General features: G+C 38.4%; 1 protein-coding gene across 19 annotated transcripts in view; it reads left to right on the top strand.

The window, feature by feature from the left end:
* JMJD1C (jumonji domain containing 1C) overlaps positions 1-17,670 on the top strand; it is a 354,297-nt gene that overhangs the window by 119,892 nt on the left and 216,735 nt on the right. For 7 of the 19 annotated variants that reach the window (XM_063781837.1, XM_063781847.1, XM_054659657.2 and 4 more), the window contains exon 1: positions 17,114-17,159. The exons of 9 other annotated variants lie outside the window; for them this stretch is intronic. In XM_063781837.1, the coding sequence (XP_063637907.1) occupies positions 17,139-17,159 (21 nt within the window). In that variant the 5' untranslated portion in view covers positions 17,114-17,138. Of the gene's footprint in view, positions 1-7,432; positions 7,947-16,931; positions 17,160-17,670 lie in introns of those variants that run through there. 3 more of the 19 variants (XM_063781838.1, XR_010146906.1, XR_010146905.1) reach the window with 3 other exon arrangements.

Here is a 17,670-nt window from a genome sequence, read left to right as displayed (position 1 = left end):
TAATACCATCCCAATGGTGACTAGGTTTCCACATACGAATTTTAGTGGGGGACACAAACATTCAGAATATAGGAGATATTTATAAAACAATCCCCAAAGCTTCATAATGCACACTCTTTTCAAGTGTACGTGGTGGTATGTTCATCAGGAGAGACCATATGCTGGGCCATGAAACAATCCTAAATACATTGAAACAGGCAGAATTAATACAAGGGTATATTCTTGGACCAAAATGGAATTAAATTTGAAATCAGTAACAATACAAGAGGCCTAGGTGGGGGGATTGCATGAAGCCAAGAGTTCGAGACCAGCCTGGGCAATGCAGTGAGATCCTGCTCTACAAGCAAAAACAAAAAGTACAGTATCTAAAAAGAAACCCAAATATTTTTACATTAAACCCAACAATTTTCGACAACCTGTTGGCCAAAGTAATCACAAGGAATATTAAAAGTCCTTTTGAACTGAATTATAATGAAAATAAAGCAAATTAGAATATGCCAGTGCATCTTCAACTGGAATTAGAGAGAAATGTGCATCTTCACATGCTTATAATAGAAAAGAATAGAGGTTAAAAAAAAATTGACCTGAAGTTCTACCGCAAGAGAGGAAACGAGGCCGGGTGCAGTGGCTCACGCCTGTAGTCCCAGCACTTTGGGAGGCTGAGGCGGGTGAATCACCTGAGGTCAAGAGTTTGAGACCAGCCTGGCCAACATGGCGAAACTTAGTCTCTACTAAAAATACAAAAATTAGCCAAGTGTGGTGGAGGGCACCTGTAAATCCAGCTACTCAGGAGGCTGAAGGGAGAACTGCTTGAACCCAGGAGGCGGAGGTTGCAGTGCACTCCAGCCTGGTGACAAAAGTGAAACTTTGCCTCAAAACAAAAACAGCAACAACAAAAAGGGCTGGATGTGGTGGCTCACACCTCTAATCCCAGCACTTTGGGAGGCGAAGGTGGGTGGATTGCAAGGTCAGGAGTTGGAGACCAGCCTGGCCAACATGGTGAAAAACATAGTGAAACCCCCGTCTCTACTAAAAGTACAAAAATTAGCCGGGTGTGGTGGTTGCATCTGTAATCTCAGCTACTCGGGAGGCTGAGGCAGGAGAATTGCTTGAACCTGGAAGGCAGAGGTTGCAGTGAGCCAAGGTTGTGCCATGGCACTCCAGTTTGAGCGACAGAGCAGGACTCCATCTTGGGGCCGGGGGAAAGGCAGAAAAGAACAAAGTAAACTCAAGAACAAGGCAGGAAATAAAGAGCAGAAATCAATGAACTAGAAAATAAGCGGGAAAAAATGAACCAAACTACACTGAGTTAACAATGTTCACCTATAAGGTAGTCCCTCACTTGGCTTCTCTTCCCTCAATGGACAACACACCCAATTGGTGAGACTCTAGAGGAGAGGAATGGACACACTCACATGTTGTTTATTGGAATGCAGAGTGGTATAACCTCCTATAATGGGGTTTTGTCAACATCTAGCTAAATTACATGTTCATTTATCTTTGATCTAGGAAATCCTACCTTAGGAGTATACCTTAAAGATAGAATGGCAAAAATACAAAATGACATATGCACAAGGATATATTCATTGCAGCATTATTTAGAGTTAGCAAAAGATTGAAACAACCCAAATATCCATCTATTAGGGTTCTGATTGAATAAAATGGTTCATGGGCCAAGTGGGATATTATGTAGGTATAAAAATCAAAAACAATACCTTTTAAGCTGTGATTGCTACTGTACATTTTGTTAAGTAAAATAATAAGATACAGAACAGTGAGTAAAGTAGGCTTTTTATTTAAGTAAATACATTTGAGTATGTGTTCGTGTGTATATCTATGTTTCTACTTATATTTTTTTTAAAAAATGGAATTAACCCAAAACTAATTTATTATAGGGAACAGGTATAGAAGGACTAGCTAGAATTCTCCGAATATACCTTGTTTTCTAGATGTGACTTTGAATCAAGTATGTCAATATTTTACATAATCCTAAAAGAAGTTTTTGTCATTAAAAAAAAAAATCCTAAAAGGAAAAGCAAAATGAAACAGAAGCCTAAGTGGCATAACCATAGGAAGAAACTATTTTAAGAGTTTTTAACATAGTGATTTAATTATATATGCCTGGGGGTTATACCTTTGTACAAAAAGAATGGAATAAAAACCATTTAATCATAGTGTTAGTATTATTATTTCTAGACTGTTGTATATATATTGTGTGACAAAGTAAATGAGTTTATGTTGTTGCATAACAAGATTTTCAGTATAAGAGAAATAAAAGACCAAGGAGGTTGAAAAACAGTGTAGAATTTTGTTTGAAAGTGTCAGTATACTAATTCTGACCACTGTAAAAAGGCCTAGAAAAGGTGACCAAATCAGGAGTAATGAGCACCCCTAACACTCTGATTGTTGTTTCTGAACACTGTTTCCCGCAGAAAAGTACCAGGGTTCCTTGGATATATGGTTGATTTCAGGTCTGGGGCAGGAAATGGACAAGATGACCCTGGGATATTTTGTAATACCAGAATCAAAGAAGCTATTAAGAGATTACTAAGGTTGTATCTAAAGGACTTAGGAGCTACCTTGAAGATTGTCTCACTGACCAAGGATGGAAAATTTGACATCAGTAAGAATAACAACTGCAGTGATTTGATACGTATCACATTTATTTAAATCCGGAAAGTTTATGATGCTTTCCCTAAAAAACATCTATTGTTTACTGTTCAGGGAAGGAAGTCAGGATACCAACTGATTTCAAAACTCATAAAAATCAAGGATTTATTCTTCTTTTTAGAAACAACCTCCAAGAAACCAAAGGTTTGATGAGGGAATTCTCACTTAAAATATATTCCAGTGGCCAGGAGCGGTGGCTCCCACGTGTAATGCCAGCACTTTGGGAGGCCAAAGCATGTGAATCACACTTGAGGCTAGGAGTTCGAGACCAGCCTGGCCAACATGGTGAAATCCTGTCTCTACTAAAAATACAAAAATTAGCTGGATGTGATGGCACATGCCTGTAATCCCAGGTTACTCAGGTGGCTGAGGCATGAGAATCGCTCGAACCTGGGAGGTGGAGGTTGCAGTGAGCCGAGATTGCGCCACTACCCTCCAGCTTGGGTGACAGAGTGAGAGTCTGTCTCAAAAAAAAAAAAAAAAAAATTTTTTTCAGATAGTAAATGATGAAGCAATTATAGTTAGAATATCATTATTTGCAAATCTCAGTGAAATACTAGATTTAGACAATTATCATTGGCTGCTGTTACATAAAAATATAATCAGACAACACATATGTGCCTCTTGATGAAGAATACCGTATTATGTATGAGGTAGTCTTTTCTAATTATCAACCTTGAATTTGATTAATACTCCAGTTAAACAATTACTGGAAATACAAGAATGGAGAAACATATTTTAAAATGCCACAGAATAGTAAAATACAGGTAATTGAAGGCTGTATGGGAGAAATGACTTTATTTCTTTAACCAAGGGGAAAAAGCAAGAGGAACCTATAAATAATAGATTTAAGAGTCATATATGGTTGGGTGACCTGGGGAAGCAAGAAAAAAAAAGTCATATCAAACAGTTGCAATATGTGGACCTTATTTAGATCTTAACTTGAACAAACTGTAAAAACAAGAAAAACAAACAACCCAACCTGGGAAACTTGAATACTGCCTGTTAAATAATGGATAGTTTTAGAGAATTAATACTTCTTTCAGTTGACACAAGGTTTGCCATGAGTTGAGAATTGTTGAAGCTGGATGATGAGTACCTGGAAATCTGCTGTTACTGTCTCTGTAACAAAAGGTTAAAAATTTTAAAAAGAACAATTAGGTTATTTTCAAAATAGCATTTTGATATTCCAAAGTTACACATTAAGAGACTAAATTGCTGAATAATTATTTATGAACTTTAATTATTTGTAACTTTCACTCTCTTCTGGTGATGAAACATTGGTTAAAAGATCAAGCCAGGCACTGTGGTTCATGCCTGTATAATCCCAACATTTTGGGAGGCCAAGGCAGGAGGATTGCTTGAGCCTCAGAGTTGAAGACCAGCTTGGGCAACATAGTAGGACCTTGTGTCTAGAAAAAAATAAAAAACTTACCTGGGTGTGGTGGCACATGACTGTATCCCACCTACTTGGACAGCTGAGGTGGGAGGATTGTTTGAGCCCAGGAATTTGAGGCTGCAACGAACCGTGATTGTGCCACTGTACTCCAGCCTGGGTGACAAGAGTGAGATCCTGTTCAAAAATACAATAAATAAAAAGGTCAGATCAAAATAAATAAAATAGGCCAGGCACAGTGGCTCACACCTGTAATCCCAACACTTTGGGAGGCCGAGGCAGACAGATCACCTGAGGTCAGGAGTTCAAGACCAGCCTGGCCAACAAGGAGAAACTCCGTCTCTACTGAAAATACAAAATAAGCCAGGTGTGGTGGCACATGCCTGTAATCCCAGCTATTCGGGGGGCTGAGGCAGGAGAATTGCTTGAACCTGGGAGGCAGAGGTTGTAGTGAGCTGAGATTGTGCAATTGCACTCCAGCCTGGGCGACAAGAGCGAAACTCTGTCTCAAATAAAATAAAATAAAGATCAGTTCAATAAATAATAGTTACTTTTGTTTGAAGACTGTGGTTATTTATTAAATGTAAGCACTATAGTGGATCCAGTAAGAATGAAGAGATCAAAACAATTACTGATTAATAGGGTTTGATAGGAAAAATTCAATCCATTAATTTGTCAAAATAGAGTGTTACTGAAAAAATATATACATGTAAATAGTCTTAGAAAAGCTTTCTTCAGTCATGATTGTGACACTTAACTCCAGCTTAGACAATGGGAGTGAGACCCTGTCTCAAAAAAAAAAAAAAAACCAAAAACCAGTTCTTCTTGAACGTGGCTGTGATATGAAGATATAAAAAATGAAAATTTCTATGAAACTGAGATGTAGTTTGTATACCAGTTGTTACTTTCCTTTTTTAAATTTTATACTTTTTTTTTTTTTTTGCTGAATCTAAGGAAGTATATCACAAGACATACCTAATGCTCTGTGCCTATTGTATTATTAGTTTCTCTTCTCTACAAAATAGAAATATCCTTTCTAACATTTCCCTGGAAACGAATGTTTCTGAGCTTGTAAATAAGATTCCATATCCTAAACTTTTCTGGGACCCAAGATTTACCACAGTTTCATTTAGGGAATACTATTCTGTTAATGCTTTCTCTTTCAACCAAATTCGCTACATTGCCCGTTGTATATCATCTGATTTGTTGTGTGCACACCACGTGTCTTTAATCTCAAGTTGGCAGCGTTTCTATAGCTGCTTTCTCACCCCTACTTTTACTCCTATATTTGCCTTTTTAAAGCAAAAAATAAAAAAGGAGAGGTGGAGGTGAATATGTCAGAGAACTAACAAGGCTGTTCTTTTTTTATCTCTTAGGAAATACTGTTCAGGGACTAATTTGTGCCGTGATAATGGGGTATAAGTTCAGTAATCTTCGGCCCACAGTATGTTAGGATATAGCCTCTGTTCGAGACTATTGTCTCATTCTTCTTTCTACCCTTTAACATAAAAGGCACGTGAGATTTAGAATGTATAGTATAATCTCTCTGTATATATATCATCATTGCCTTTGGGAGAAGGGAGTGGCATGGGTTTTTTTTTAAGTCATGCTGATTCCCACTTTTTAACTTTTTTATATAAATTCTCTACTTATGCATTTAATTTGTTTTTAATTAGAGTAAAATTTACTTACTTTTAAAAGTTTATAAATTAGGACAGATGCAGTCTTGTAACCATTTCGACGATTAAGACATAGAACAGTGCAATCACTCCCCTATAAAATTACTTTTGCTACCATTTCTTTGTAGTGAAACCTTCAACTGTCTTTTTTTCTCAACTCTGAATATTAGATTTCCTTGTCTTTTTCTTGGGTGTCGCATGAATAGAATTATACAGTGTATAGAGTTGAATCAGGCTTCTTTTAATTATACTAAAACATTAGAAATTCATCTTTATTGTTGCATATATCAACAGTTTGTTTATTGCTGAGAAGTATTTCATTATATTATCTGCTACAGTTTGTCCCACTTCATTTTGGGGACATTTGGGTTTTTTCCAGCTTTTGTCTATTAAAAATAAAACTGCTTTAAACATTCATGTACAGGTTTTTGTGTAAATATAGGTTATTTCACATGGGTGAATATCTAAGTATGGAATTACTTTTCTTAAGTAGTTTATCATTTTGCATTCCCACCAGCGTCCAGAGTTAGTTGCTTTGCATCCTTCCCATTCTTTTGGGCAGTTTTAAAAATTTTAGTCATTCTTTTTTTTGAGACAGAGTCTCCCTCTGTTGCACAGGCTGGAGTTCAGTGGCGCGATCTTGGCTCACTGTAAACTCCGCCTCCCGGGTTCACGCCATTCTCCTGCCTCAGCCTCCTGAGTAGCTGGGACTATAGGCATCCGCCACCACACCCGGCTAATTTTTTGTATTTTTAGTAGAGACGGGGTTTCACCATGTTAGTCAGGATGGTCTCAATCTCCTGACCTCCTGATCTGCCTGCCTTGGCCTCCCAAAGTGCTGGGATTACATGCATGAGCCGCTGCACCTGGCCAAAAATTTTAGTCATTCTAATAGATGTGTAGTAGTAGCTCATTGTGGTCTTTATTTGTATTTCTCTAATTATTAATGATTTTTAATATCTTTTGATGTGCTTACTTGCTGCCTGTATGTCTTCTTTAGTGAAGTACATGTTCAAATCTTTTGCCCATATTTTTGAATTAATTTTCTTTTATTGAGTTTTGAAAGTGTTTTATATATTCTTGATACAAGTCTTTTGTGAAGTACATGATTTGTAAGTATTTCCTTACAGTCTGTGGCTTGTTTTCATTTTTTTTAACATTGATTTTCACAGAGTAAAACATTTCCAATTATGATGGCATCTAACATCACTTTTTTTTTTTTTTGTGATGGAGTTTCACTCTTGTTGCCCAGGCTAGAGTGCAATGGCATGATCTCCGCTCACTGCAACCTCCACCTCCCAGGTTCAAGCGATTCTCCTGCCTCAGCCTCCCAAGTAGCTGGGATTGCAGGCATGCGCCACCAAGCCTGACTGATTTTGTATTATTAGTAGACACAGGGTTTCTCCATGTTGGTTAGGCTGGTCTCGAACTCCCAACCTCAGGTGATCTGTCTGCCTCAGCCTCCCAAAGTGCTGGGATTACAGGCATGAGCCACTGAGCCCAGCCCACATTTTTTCTTTTATGGATTGTGCTTTTGATCTCATTTCTAAGAATTCTTTGCTTAATCCAAGGTCATGAATATTATATTTTCTTGGACAAAGTTTTACCTTATACGTGTAAGTCTGATTTATTTCAGTCTAATTTTTGTATATAGTATGGATTGAATTTATTTATTTTCTCCCTGCAGGCATTCAGTTATCGAAGTATCATTTGTTGAAGAGACTATCCATTCCCATTTGAATTACCTTTGCACATTTTTTTAAAAAATTCAATTGTCAGTTCTGTTTGGATCTGTTTCTGGACTTTATTCTCTTATTCATCTGTGTGTCTAGTTTTTTTTGATGCCATATACCTTTATTGTAGCCTTTTTTTTTTTGGAGACGGAGTCTCACTCATTCTCCCTGGCTGGAGTTCAGTGGTGCAGTCTCGGCTCACTATAACCTCTACCTCCCGGATTCAAGCGATTGTCCTTCATCAGCCTCCTGAGTAGCTGGGACTGCAGGTGCGCACACTACCAGTCCCTGCTAATTTTTTGTATTTTTAATGGAGACGAGGCTTTGCCATGTTGGCCAGACTGGTCTCGAACTCCTCTCGACCTCAGGTGATCTGCCTGCCTTGGCCTCTGAAAGTGCTGGGATTACAGGCATGAGCCACTGTGCGTGGCACCTTTACGATAGCTTTATATGCAGTCTTCAAACCAGGTAATGTGAACTGTGCAACTCTTTGTTCTTTTTCAAAATTATTTAGCAATTCTATTTCCTTTTCCCTCCCCCATGTAAATTTTAGAAGGTACACAAAATTTGTATATAAATTCCACATTTCTCCATTTATTCATCTACCAGTAGTTGAGTAGATGAAGAAAAATCTTGATGGTATTTTATTATGTATATATTCTACATTTTCTTCACCTATTCATCTGTTAATAGGTTGATTCCATATCTTGGGTATTGTGAATAGTGCTGCAATAAAATGGGGGTGCAGGTATCCCTTTGATGTGCTGATATCTTTTCCTTGGATAAATACCCAGTAGTGAGATTGATGAACCATATGGTAGTTATATTTTTAGTGTTTTCAGAAGTCCCCATACTACTAATGACTGTACTAATTTATATTCCCGTCAACAGTATATGAGAGTTCCCTTTTCTCTACATCCTCACCAGCATCTGTTACTTTTTGTCTTTTTAATAATAGCCTTTCTCTCTGGAGTAAGATCTCGTTGTGGTTAAGATACATACATTTCCCTGATGATTCATGTTGTTGAGCATTTTATTTTCTTTTTCACTTTTGAGACAGGATCTCACTCTGTTGCCCAGGCTGGAGTGCAGTGGTGCGATCACAGGTCACTTCAGCCTCATCAACTCAGGCTCAAGTGATTCTCCCACCTCAGTCTCCTGATTAGCTGGGACTACAGTTGTCCACCACCACATCCGGCTAATTTTTTGTATTTTTTGTAGAGACGGGGTTTCACCATGTTGCCCAGGCTGGCCTCAAACTCCTGGGCGCAGGTGATCTCCCTAACTTGGCCTCTGGAAGTGCTTGGATTACAGGCATGGGCCGCTGCTCCTGGACTCATTTTTTTCCATATACGGTGTTGGCTGTTTGTATGTTGTCTTTTGAGAAATGTCTGTTTATGTCCTTTGCTCACGTGTGTGTGTGTGTGTGTGTGTGTTTATGTACTTTTTTGCCCACCCTTTTTTTTTTTTTTTTGGAGACGAAGTCTCGCTCTGTCACCAGGCTGGAGGGCAGTGGCGTGATCTCGGCTCACTGCAACCTCTGCCTCCCGTGTTCAAGCAGTTCTCTTGCTTCAGCCTCCCGAGTAGCTGGGATTACAGGTGCATGCCACCATGCCCAGCTAATTTTTGTATTTTTAGTAGAGATGGGGTTTCACCGTGTTGGCCAGAATGGTCTTGATTTCTTGACCTCATGATCCACCCACCTTGGCCTCCTAAAGTTCTGGGATTACAGGCATGAGCCACCGTGCCTGGCCTTTTGCCCACTTTTTAATGGGATTTTTTTTTAAACTGTTGAGTTTCTCATATATTCTGAATTATTAGTCACTTGTGCGATGAGTAGCTTGCAAATACTTTCTTCCATTCAACAGGTTGTCTCTTCATTTTGTTGATTGTTTCCTTTGCCGTGCAGAACTGTGCAGTTTAATATAGTCGCATTTATCATTATTTATATCGCCTCTGGAGTTTCAGGTCTTAGCCATAAAATCTTTGCATAAATCTGTGTCCTAAAGTGTTCTCCCTTTGTTTTCTTCTAGTAGTTTTATAGTTGGGGTCTTATGTTTTAAGTTTTTAATCCATCCTGAGTTGAATTTTGTATACGGTGAGAGATAGGGGTCCAGTTTCATTTCATGTGGATATCCAGTTTTTCACATACCAATTATCAAAATGGTTGTTTTTTCCATAATGTGTTGTGTGTTCTTGGAACCTTAGTGAAAAATCTGTTGGCTGTGAGACGGTGTTTGCAAAATTGTAACTGAGGAAATTGCGACAGTGAAAGAAATCAGTGGTTTTAAATACATGTTACACTGTTAGCAACTTTTACTTTTGGTTTAAAGCCTGGTTAGTACATGATTTTAATTTAACCAATACCATCCTATTTTGGCCACTGTAGGCTTGTAATATATTTTAAAGTCGGGTAGTGTAGTGTGATTCCTTCAGTTTTGTTCTTTTTGCTCAGGATTGCTTTGGCTCCTTAGGCTCTTTTTTACTTCCATAGGAATTTTAGGATTGTTTTCTCTATTTCTGTGAAAAATGATGTTGGTATTTTGATAAGGATTGCATTGAATCTTTGTATCGCTTCAGACAATATGATCATTTTAATGATGTTAATTCTTTTTTTGAGCATGGGATGTCTTTCTATTTGTGTCTTCAGTTTCATTCATCTGTTTTGTAGTTTTCATTGTAGGCATCTTTTCCCTTTTGGGGTACATTTATTCATGGATGTTTTTTCTTTAGGTATTATAAATGGAATTGCCTTCTTTTTTTTTCTTTTTTTTTTTTTTGTTGTTGTTGTTGAGACGGAGTCTCACTCTGTTGCCCATACTGGAGTGCAGTGGCGCAATCTTGGCTCACTGCAAGCTCTGCCTCCCGAGTTCACACCATTCTCCTGCCTCAGCCTCCCAAGTGGCTGGGACTACAGGCACCCGCCACCATGCCCAGCTAATTTTTTGTATTTTTAGTAGAGACGGGGTTTCACCGTGTTAGCCAGGATGGTTTCCATCTCCTGACCTCATGATCCACCCGCCTCGGCCTCCCAAAGTGCTGGGATTACAGGCATCACCCACCACGCCTGGCCACCTTCTTGATATGTTTCTCAGCTATTGCATTATTGGTATATAGAAATGCTACTGATTTTTGCTTGTTGATTTTTTTATCTTGCAACTTTACTGAATTGATCAGTTCTATGAGGTTTTTGGTGGAATCTTTAGGTTTTCCTAGATACACAGTCACATTATTCTCAAAGAGGGACACATTGACTTCTTCTTTCCCAATTTGAATGCCTTTATTTCCTTATTTTGCCTCATTGCTCTGGCTAGGACTTGCAGTATTATGTTGGATAGGAGTGAAGAGAGTGGCGGCTTTTTTGTTTTGTTCCAGTTCTTAAAGGGAAGGTTGTCAGTTTTCCCCATTCAATATTATGCTAGCTGTTGTTTGTCACAAGTGGCCTTTATTATGTTGAGGTATTTTTCTTCTGTGCTTAGAATGTTGAGAGTTTTTATTATGAAGGGATGTTGAATTTTATCAAATACTTCTTCTGTGCCTATTAAGATGGTTCATGACTGTCGATTTACATATGTTGAACCATCCTTGCATCCCTGGGAAAATTTTCACTTGATCTTGATGTTTTTGATGTGCTGTTGAATTTGGTTTTCTATTTTGATAAGAATTTTTGTATGTATGTTCATCAGAGATATTGGCCTGTAGTTTTATTTTGTTGTTGTTGTTGTAGCATTCTTGTCTGGTTTTGGTATTAGGGTAATATAATGCTGGCCTCTTAGAATAAATTAGGAAGAATTCCCTCCTCTTCAGTTTTTTGGACTAGTTTGAGGAGAAGTGGTGTTAGTTGTTTCAAAGTTTGATAGAGTTCTGCAGTGGGGCCATCTGATCCTGAACTCTTCTTTTTTGGGAGATTTTTTACTACTAATTTTACCTCATTACTTGTTATTAGTTGGTTTAGATTTTCTATTTCTTCCTGATTGAATCTTGGTAGTTGTATGTGTCCAGGAATTTATCCATTTCTTAAAGGTTTTCCAGTTTGTTTTTGTATAGTTGTTCATAATGGTCTCTGATGATCTTTTGTATTTCTGTGGTATCAGTTGTAATTTCTCCTTTTTCATTTCTGATTTTGTTTATTTGGGTATCCTTTTTTGTTAATTCTCAACAAGCAGTTAATTGATTTTGTTTATCTCTTCAAAAAACAGTTTTTCATTTCATTGATCCTTTGTATTTTGTTAGTATCTGTTGCATTTGTTTCTTCTTGATCTTAATTGTTTCTTTCCTTCTGTTAATTTTGGGCTTGCCGTGTTCTATTCTGTTTTCATGGGATGTATGGTTTGACACTGTACTTGAAATTCTGTTACTTTTTGGATATAGGTATTTATTAATTACGAACTTCCATCTTGGCACTACTTTATTAAATATTCTCTAGATTTTGGTATGTTTTGAATTGATTTTTATTTATTGTAAAGCTACATTTGATTTCATCCTTAGTTTCTTTCTTGACCTAGTGGTCATTTAGGAGCATGTTGTTCACTTTCCATGTATTTTTACACTTCCCAAAGTTCCTCTTTGTTGATTTCTAGTTTTATTTCATTGTGGTCTGAGAGGTTTGATACAATTCTAATTTTTAAAAATTTGTTGAGACTCTATTTGTGTCCAAAAATATGGTCTATCTGGGAGAATCTTCCATTTGCTGGTGAGAAGAATATGTGTTCCTTAGCTGTGGGATGAAATGTTCTATAAATGTTTGTTAGGTCCATTTGGTCTAATGTGCAGTTTAAATCTAATGTTTCTTTGCTAATTTTCTGTCTGTTAGCATGCAGTGAGTTTTTGGGAAAAAAAAAAAGGAAAAAAAAAGAAAAACAAAATTCTGTCTAGATGACTAGATGATCTCCCTAATGCTAAGAGTGGGTTGTCGGAAACCCCAATTATTATTGTACTCTTTCTCTCCATTTAGATCTTTTTTTTTTTTTTTTTTTTTTTTTTTTTGAGACAGGGTCTCACTTTGTCACCCAGGCTGGACTGTATTGGCACGATCTCAGCTCACTGTAACCTCTGCCTTCCAGGTTCAAGCGGTTCTCCTGCCTCAGCCTCCTGAGTAGCTGGGATTACAGGCATGTCACCAATTTTTGTATTTTTAGTAGAGATAGGGTTTCACCATGTTGGCCAGGCTTGTCTTGAACTCCTGACCTCAGGTGATCTGCCCACCTTGGCCTCCCAAAGTGCTGGGATTACAGATGTAAGCCAGCACACCTGGTCTCCATTGAGGTCTAATAATATTTGCTTTATACATCTGGGTCCTCTGCTGTTTGGTGCATATATGTTTAGAATTGTTATATTTTCTTGCTGAATCAATCTCTTTTATCGTTATATAATTACCTTGTCTCCTTTTACTGCTTTTGACTGTTTAATTGTAGCTACTTCTCCCCACTTTTGCTTTCTATTTGCATGGAATGTCTTTTGTATTCCTTTACTTTCAGTTTATATGTACCTTTATAGGGGAGATGAGTTTCTTATGGGCAGCATATAGTTGTGCCATTATTTTAAATCATTTCAACTAGTCTGACACTTTAATCTGTTTTATTATTAACATGTGAGGGCTTATTCCTGTTATTCTATTACTTAATTTCTGGTTGTTTTGTGTATTCATTGTTCCTTTCTCTCTTCTTGTTAACATTGTGGTTTGGTGGTTTTCTGTAGTGCTATCATTTGAGGCTTTTCTCTTCCTTGATTGTATTTGCTCTACCACTGGGGTTTATATTCTGCGTATTTTCATGATGATAGATACCATTCTTTATTTTCCCAGCATCAGACTCCTTTAAGCATTTCTTGTAGATTTGGTCTAGTGATGATGAATTTTCTTGCTTTTACTTGTTTGGGAAAGACTTTATTTCCCCATCATTTATGAAGGATAACATTGTTTGGTATAGTATATTCGGCTTTTTTTTTTTCTCCTTCAGCTTTTTGAACCTATTATCCCATTGTCTTCTGCCCTGTAAGGATTGTGCAGAGAAACTGCCGTTAGTCTGATTGGGGTTCATTAATAAGTGACTAGATAGTTATGTCTTGCTTTTTAAAGAATTCTCTGTCTTTGACTTAGTGACATTTTTACTATAAGGTGCTCTGGAAAAGATATTTTTGAATTATATACCTTTGTGGATCTTTGTGCTTTATCTGGGTATCTAAACTTTTTGCTAGCCTTGCGAAGTTTTCATCTATTATTTTGTTAAACAGGCTTTCTAGCCCTTCAAGTTTTCTTGTTGCCTCCTCAAACACAAAAAATTTGAAAATTTGGTAGCTTTATGATGTCCTATATGTGATGAGGATTTGCTCGTTCTTTAAGAAAATTTAAATTTTCTTTTTTCGGCCGGGCATAGTGGCTCACGCCTGTAATCCCAGCACTTTGGGAGGCTGAGACAGGCAGATCACAAGGTCAGGAGATCAAGACCATCCTGGCTAACACGGTGAAACCCCGTCTCTACTAAAAATACAAAAAATTAGCCGGGCATGGTGGTGGGCACCTGTAGTCCCAGCTACTCCGGAGGCTGAGGCAGGAGAATGGCAGGAACCCAGGAGGTGGAGCTGGCAGTGAGCTGAGATCGCGCCACTGCACTGTAGCCTGGGCGACAGAGCGAGACTCCGTCTCAAAATAAATAAATAAATAAATAAATAAAAATTTTATTTTTCTTTTTTCTTCTGACTGGGTTATTTCAAAAGGTCTGTCAAGTTCTGAGATTTTTTCTTCTATTTGATCTAGTCTGTTGAAGGTTTGAATGTATTTTGTTTGATTTGATGAATACATCAGGTCCCGAATTTGTTTCATCCTTTTTTATGCTGTCTCTTTGGTGAATTTTTTATTCATATCCTCAATTGTTTTTCTTTTCTTTGTATTATTTTCTTTGTATCTCAGTGTAACAGAATACTTTAGTATCAATATTTTCAATTCCAAGATTTTATAAATTTCTTTTTGATTGGAATCTGTTGTTGGAGAATTACTGTGTTCCTTTGAATTTATTATGGATTCACATTTTCTTAGTTTTTCTTGTTTCTTTTATTTCTACATTGATATCTATGCATCAGGTATTGACAGTCACTTCTTCCAATAGTTTGAATTTCCTTTCATAGGGGAGGAATTTTTCCTAGAGATGTATCTGTGGTGTTGGTTGGGTAGGGCACTTTTGCTTTGATTCTGGATATATGCAGTGGTGTAGACTCCATGTGATTTTTTTTAGGCATTAAACAGGGTCAGTGTTGTCTGTGATTTCTTCTTTGGTTTAGTGGGTGGTTCTTAATGGAAGCTGTGGTGACATTTTATTAGGGAATGGGTTGCCACACGGGCCACTTTGGGCTCCTTTGGTGGTAGGCAGAAGATCATGTCTGTTTTGGGGCTTCAGTGTGGCGTATGCTGCCACCAGAGTTAGTGGGTCTGTGCAGGTCGATTCTTGGGCTTCCAGGCAGCTTGCTTGGGTGCCAGGAATGGCAGTAGTGGGGTGAATGAGTGGGCAGGTTACTGGGCCCTGGGCGGTAGGCGTGGCATAGTTGATGTCAGTAGCAGTGGCAAGACAACGCCCTGGAACCCAAGCATTTCACTTTGGTGTTGGCAGTGGTTGTGACAGGCTGACTAAATCAGTCTCCAGGCCTGCTGCAGGTGCCCACATGTGGGTGGGTGTCAGCTTTGGTGATAGTGATCAGTTGAATGGACCCTGGCCCCTGGAAAAAGTGCTCAGGTACCAATGGTGGTAGACTAAGCAAGGTAATCTCCAGACCCTGAGCAATGTGCTTACATACTGGAGGGGGCTGAGCTTGGATGAGCAGACCCATCCTCAGGTTCCCTGAGTGTTTGTGCAGGCACTGGCTGTGGTCAACAGGGGTGGCATGATCCCCAGACTACCAGTGGAATGGTCAGGTGAGGGCTCCAGCCATCATGTTGCAGCCCTGCTACTGGGGAAGGTGGGTTGCTTCCTGTTGGAGCAGCTGTAGGCAGGCAACTGGTAACTGGGCAGGTGCACTTTGCTAGGGTGTTGACCTTGGCAGCAGTAGCCCACAGTACAGATGCTGGGGTCTGTGAAGTTTGTATTTAGGGCATATGAAAATGCCTAGTTACCCCACTGCTAGGGAGGGTGGGGTCCGGCTAGTACCTTGTGTTTTCCTTCAGGGCTGTTGATTTGGGAGATAACTTATTCTTTTTTGGGGGGGGGGGTGTGTGTGTCTGTGTATGTGTGTATGTTTCACATTTTTTAGGGTTAACCTGCATCCAAAGAGAGTTTATTCTTTACAATAGTGAATCTTTTCATTTGTGAACACAATGTATCTATTTAAGACTTAAGTTTCCATGTTTGGTGTATTGTAGTTTTCACCGTATGTGCTCTGAACATTTTTGTTATATTTCTTCTTCATTTTTTTCTGCTTTTTATTGTCTTAAAATACTGTTCAAATCAGGATCTGGAGTATCCTGGGTTATACAAACCTATATATAAGTAAATATACATTTTTTATCGTAGTTTGCTTTATTGCACTTAGCAGATGCTGAATGTTTTTAAATAAATTTGAGGTTTTATGATAGGTGAAATGACATGCACCTGTAATCCCAGTTACTCAGGAGGTTGAGGTGAGAGGATTGCTTGAGGCCAGGAGTTTGAGACCAGCCTGAACAATATAGCAAGACCCCATGTCTAAAATAAATTTAAAAAGGAAACATTAGCCGGGTCATGGTAACATGCACCTGTAGTCCCAGATGCTTGGGAGGCCATGGTGGGAGGATTGCTTGAGCCTAGGAGTTGGAGGCTACAGGGAGCTGTGATCTTACCACTATACTCCAGCCTGGGTGATAGAGCAAGACCCTATCTCTTAAAAAAAAGGAAAAAAAAAAAAAAAAAAAGGCGGGGGCAGGGAAGGCATGGGATTTGTGACAACTTTGCATCTATTAAGTCTGTCGGTTTCATTTTTCCATCTGCATGTGGAAAAATATTTTCATGGGTCTGTTACATTTCAATTATCATGATATTTCAAACTTTTATTATTATTACTATTACATCTCTTATGGTGATGTGTCATCAGTGATGTTTGATGTTAGCATTGTAATTGTTTTGGGCACCAGAAGCCACACCCGTATAAGAAGGCAAACTTAATCCAGAACACTATGTGTGTTCTGACTGCTCCACTAACCAGCCATTCCCCTGTCTCTTTCCCTCTTCTTGAACCTCCGGACCTCCCTATTCCTTGAGATACAATAATATTGAAATTAATCCAATTAATAATCCTATAGTTGCCTGTATGTTTTCAAGTGAAAGGAATAGTCACACATCTCTAACTTGAAATCAGAAAGCTAGCTTAGCGAGGAAGGCATGTCAAAGCCAAGACAGAGCACAAAGCTAGGCCTGTAGCACCACACAGTTAGACAAGTTGTTATTGCCAAGGAACAGCTTTTGAAGGAAATTAAAAGTGCTACTCCAGTAAACACAGGGATGATAAGAAAGTGAAACGTTGTTATTGCTGATATGGAGAAGCCTTATGGACAGGCCGACTCTCTTGTTAGGGACTACAGTAACTGGTGACCTTTTGTTGAAGTCATTGCTCATTGACCATTCCATAAATCCTAGGGCCCCTAAGAATTATTTTAAATCTACTTTGCAGGTGCTCTGTAAATGGAACAACAAAGCCTGGATGACAACACATCTGTTTATAGTAGGTTTTTCTAAATATTTTAAGCCCACTGTTGAGATGTACTACTCAGAGAAAAAGATTCCTTTCAAAGCATTACTTCTCATTGACAGTGCATCTGGTCACCCAAGAGCTCTCAAGGAGATTAATATTTTCATGCCTGCTAGTACAATTTTCATTCTGCAGCCCATAGATCAAGGAATAATTTTGATTTTCAAGTCTTATTATGTAAGAAATACATTTTGTAAAGCTACAGCTGCCAGAGATAGTGATTCCTCTGATGGATCTGAGCAAAGTAAACTGAAAACCTTTTGTAAAGGATTCAGTATTCTAGATGCCATTAAGAACACTCATGATTCATGGGAGGAGGTCATAATATCAACATTGAGGTGTTTAAGACTTTCAAGGGGGAAGTCATTGCAGATGTGGTAGATATATCAAGAGATTTGTAATCAAAACTAGAGCTTGAAGATGTGAGAGAACTGCTGTAATCTCATGGTTGAACTTGAATGGATGAGGCATTGTTTCTTATGGA

This window comes from Pan troglodytes, chromosome 8 (assembly GCF_028858775.2).
Source record: "Pan troglodytes isolate AG18354 chromosome 8, NHGRI_mPanTro3-v2.0_pri, whole genome shotgun sequence".
Classification (NCBI taxonomy): Eukaryota; Metazoa; Chordata; class Mammalia; order Primates; family Hominidae; genus Pan; species Pan troglodytes.
This window is presented reverse-complemented; position numbering and strand designations above follow the sequence as displayed.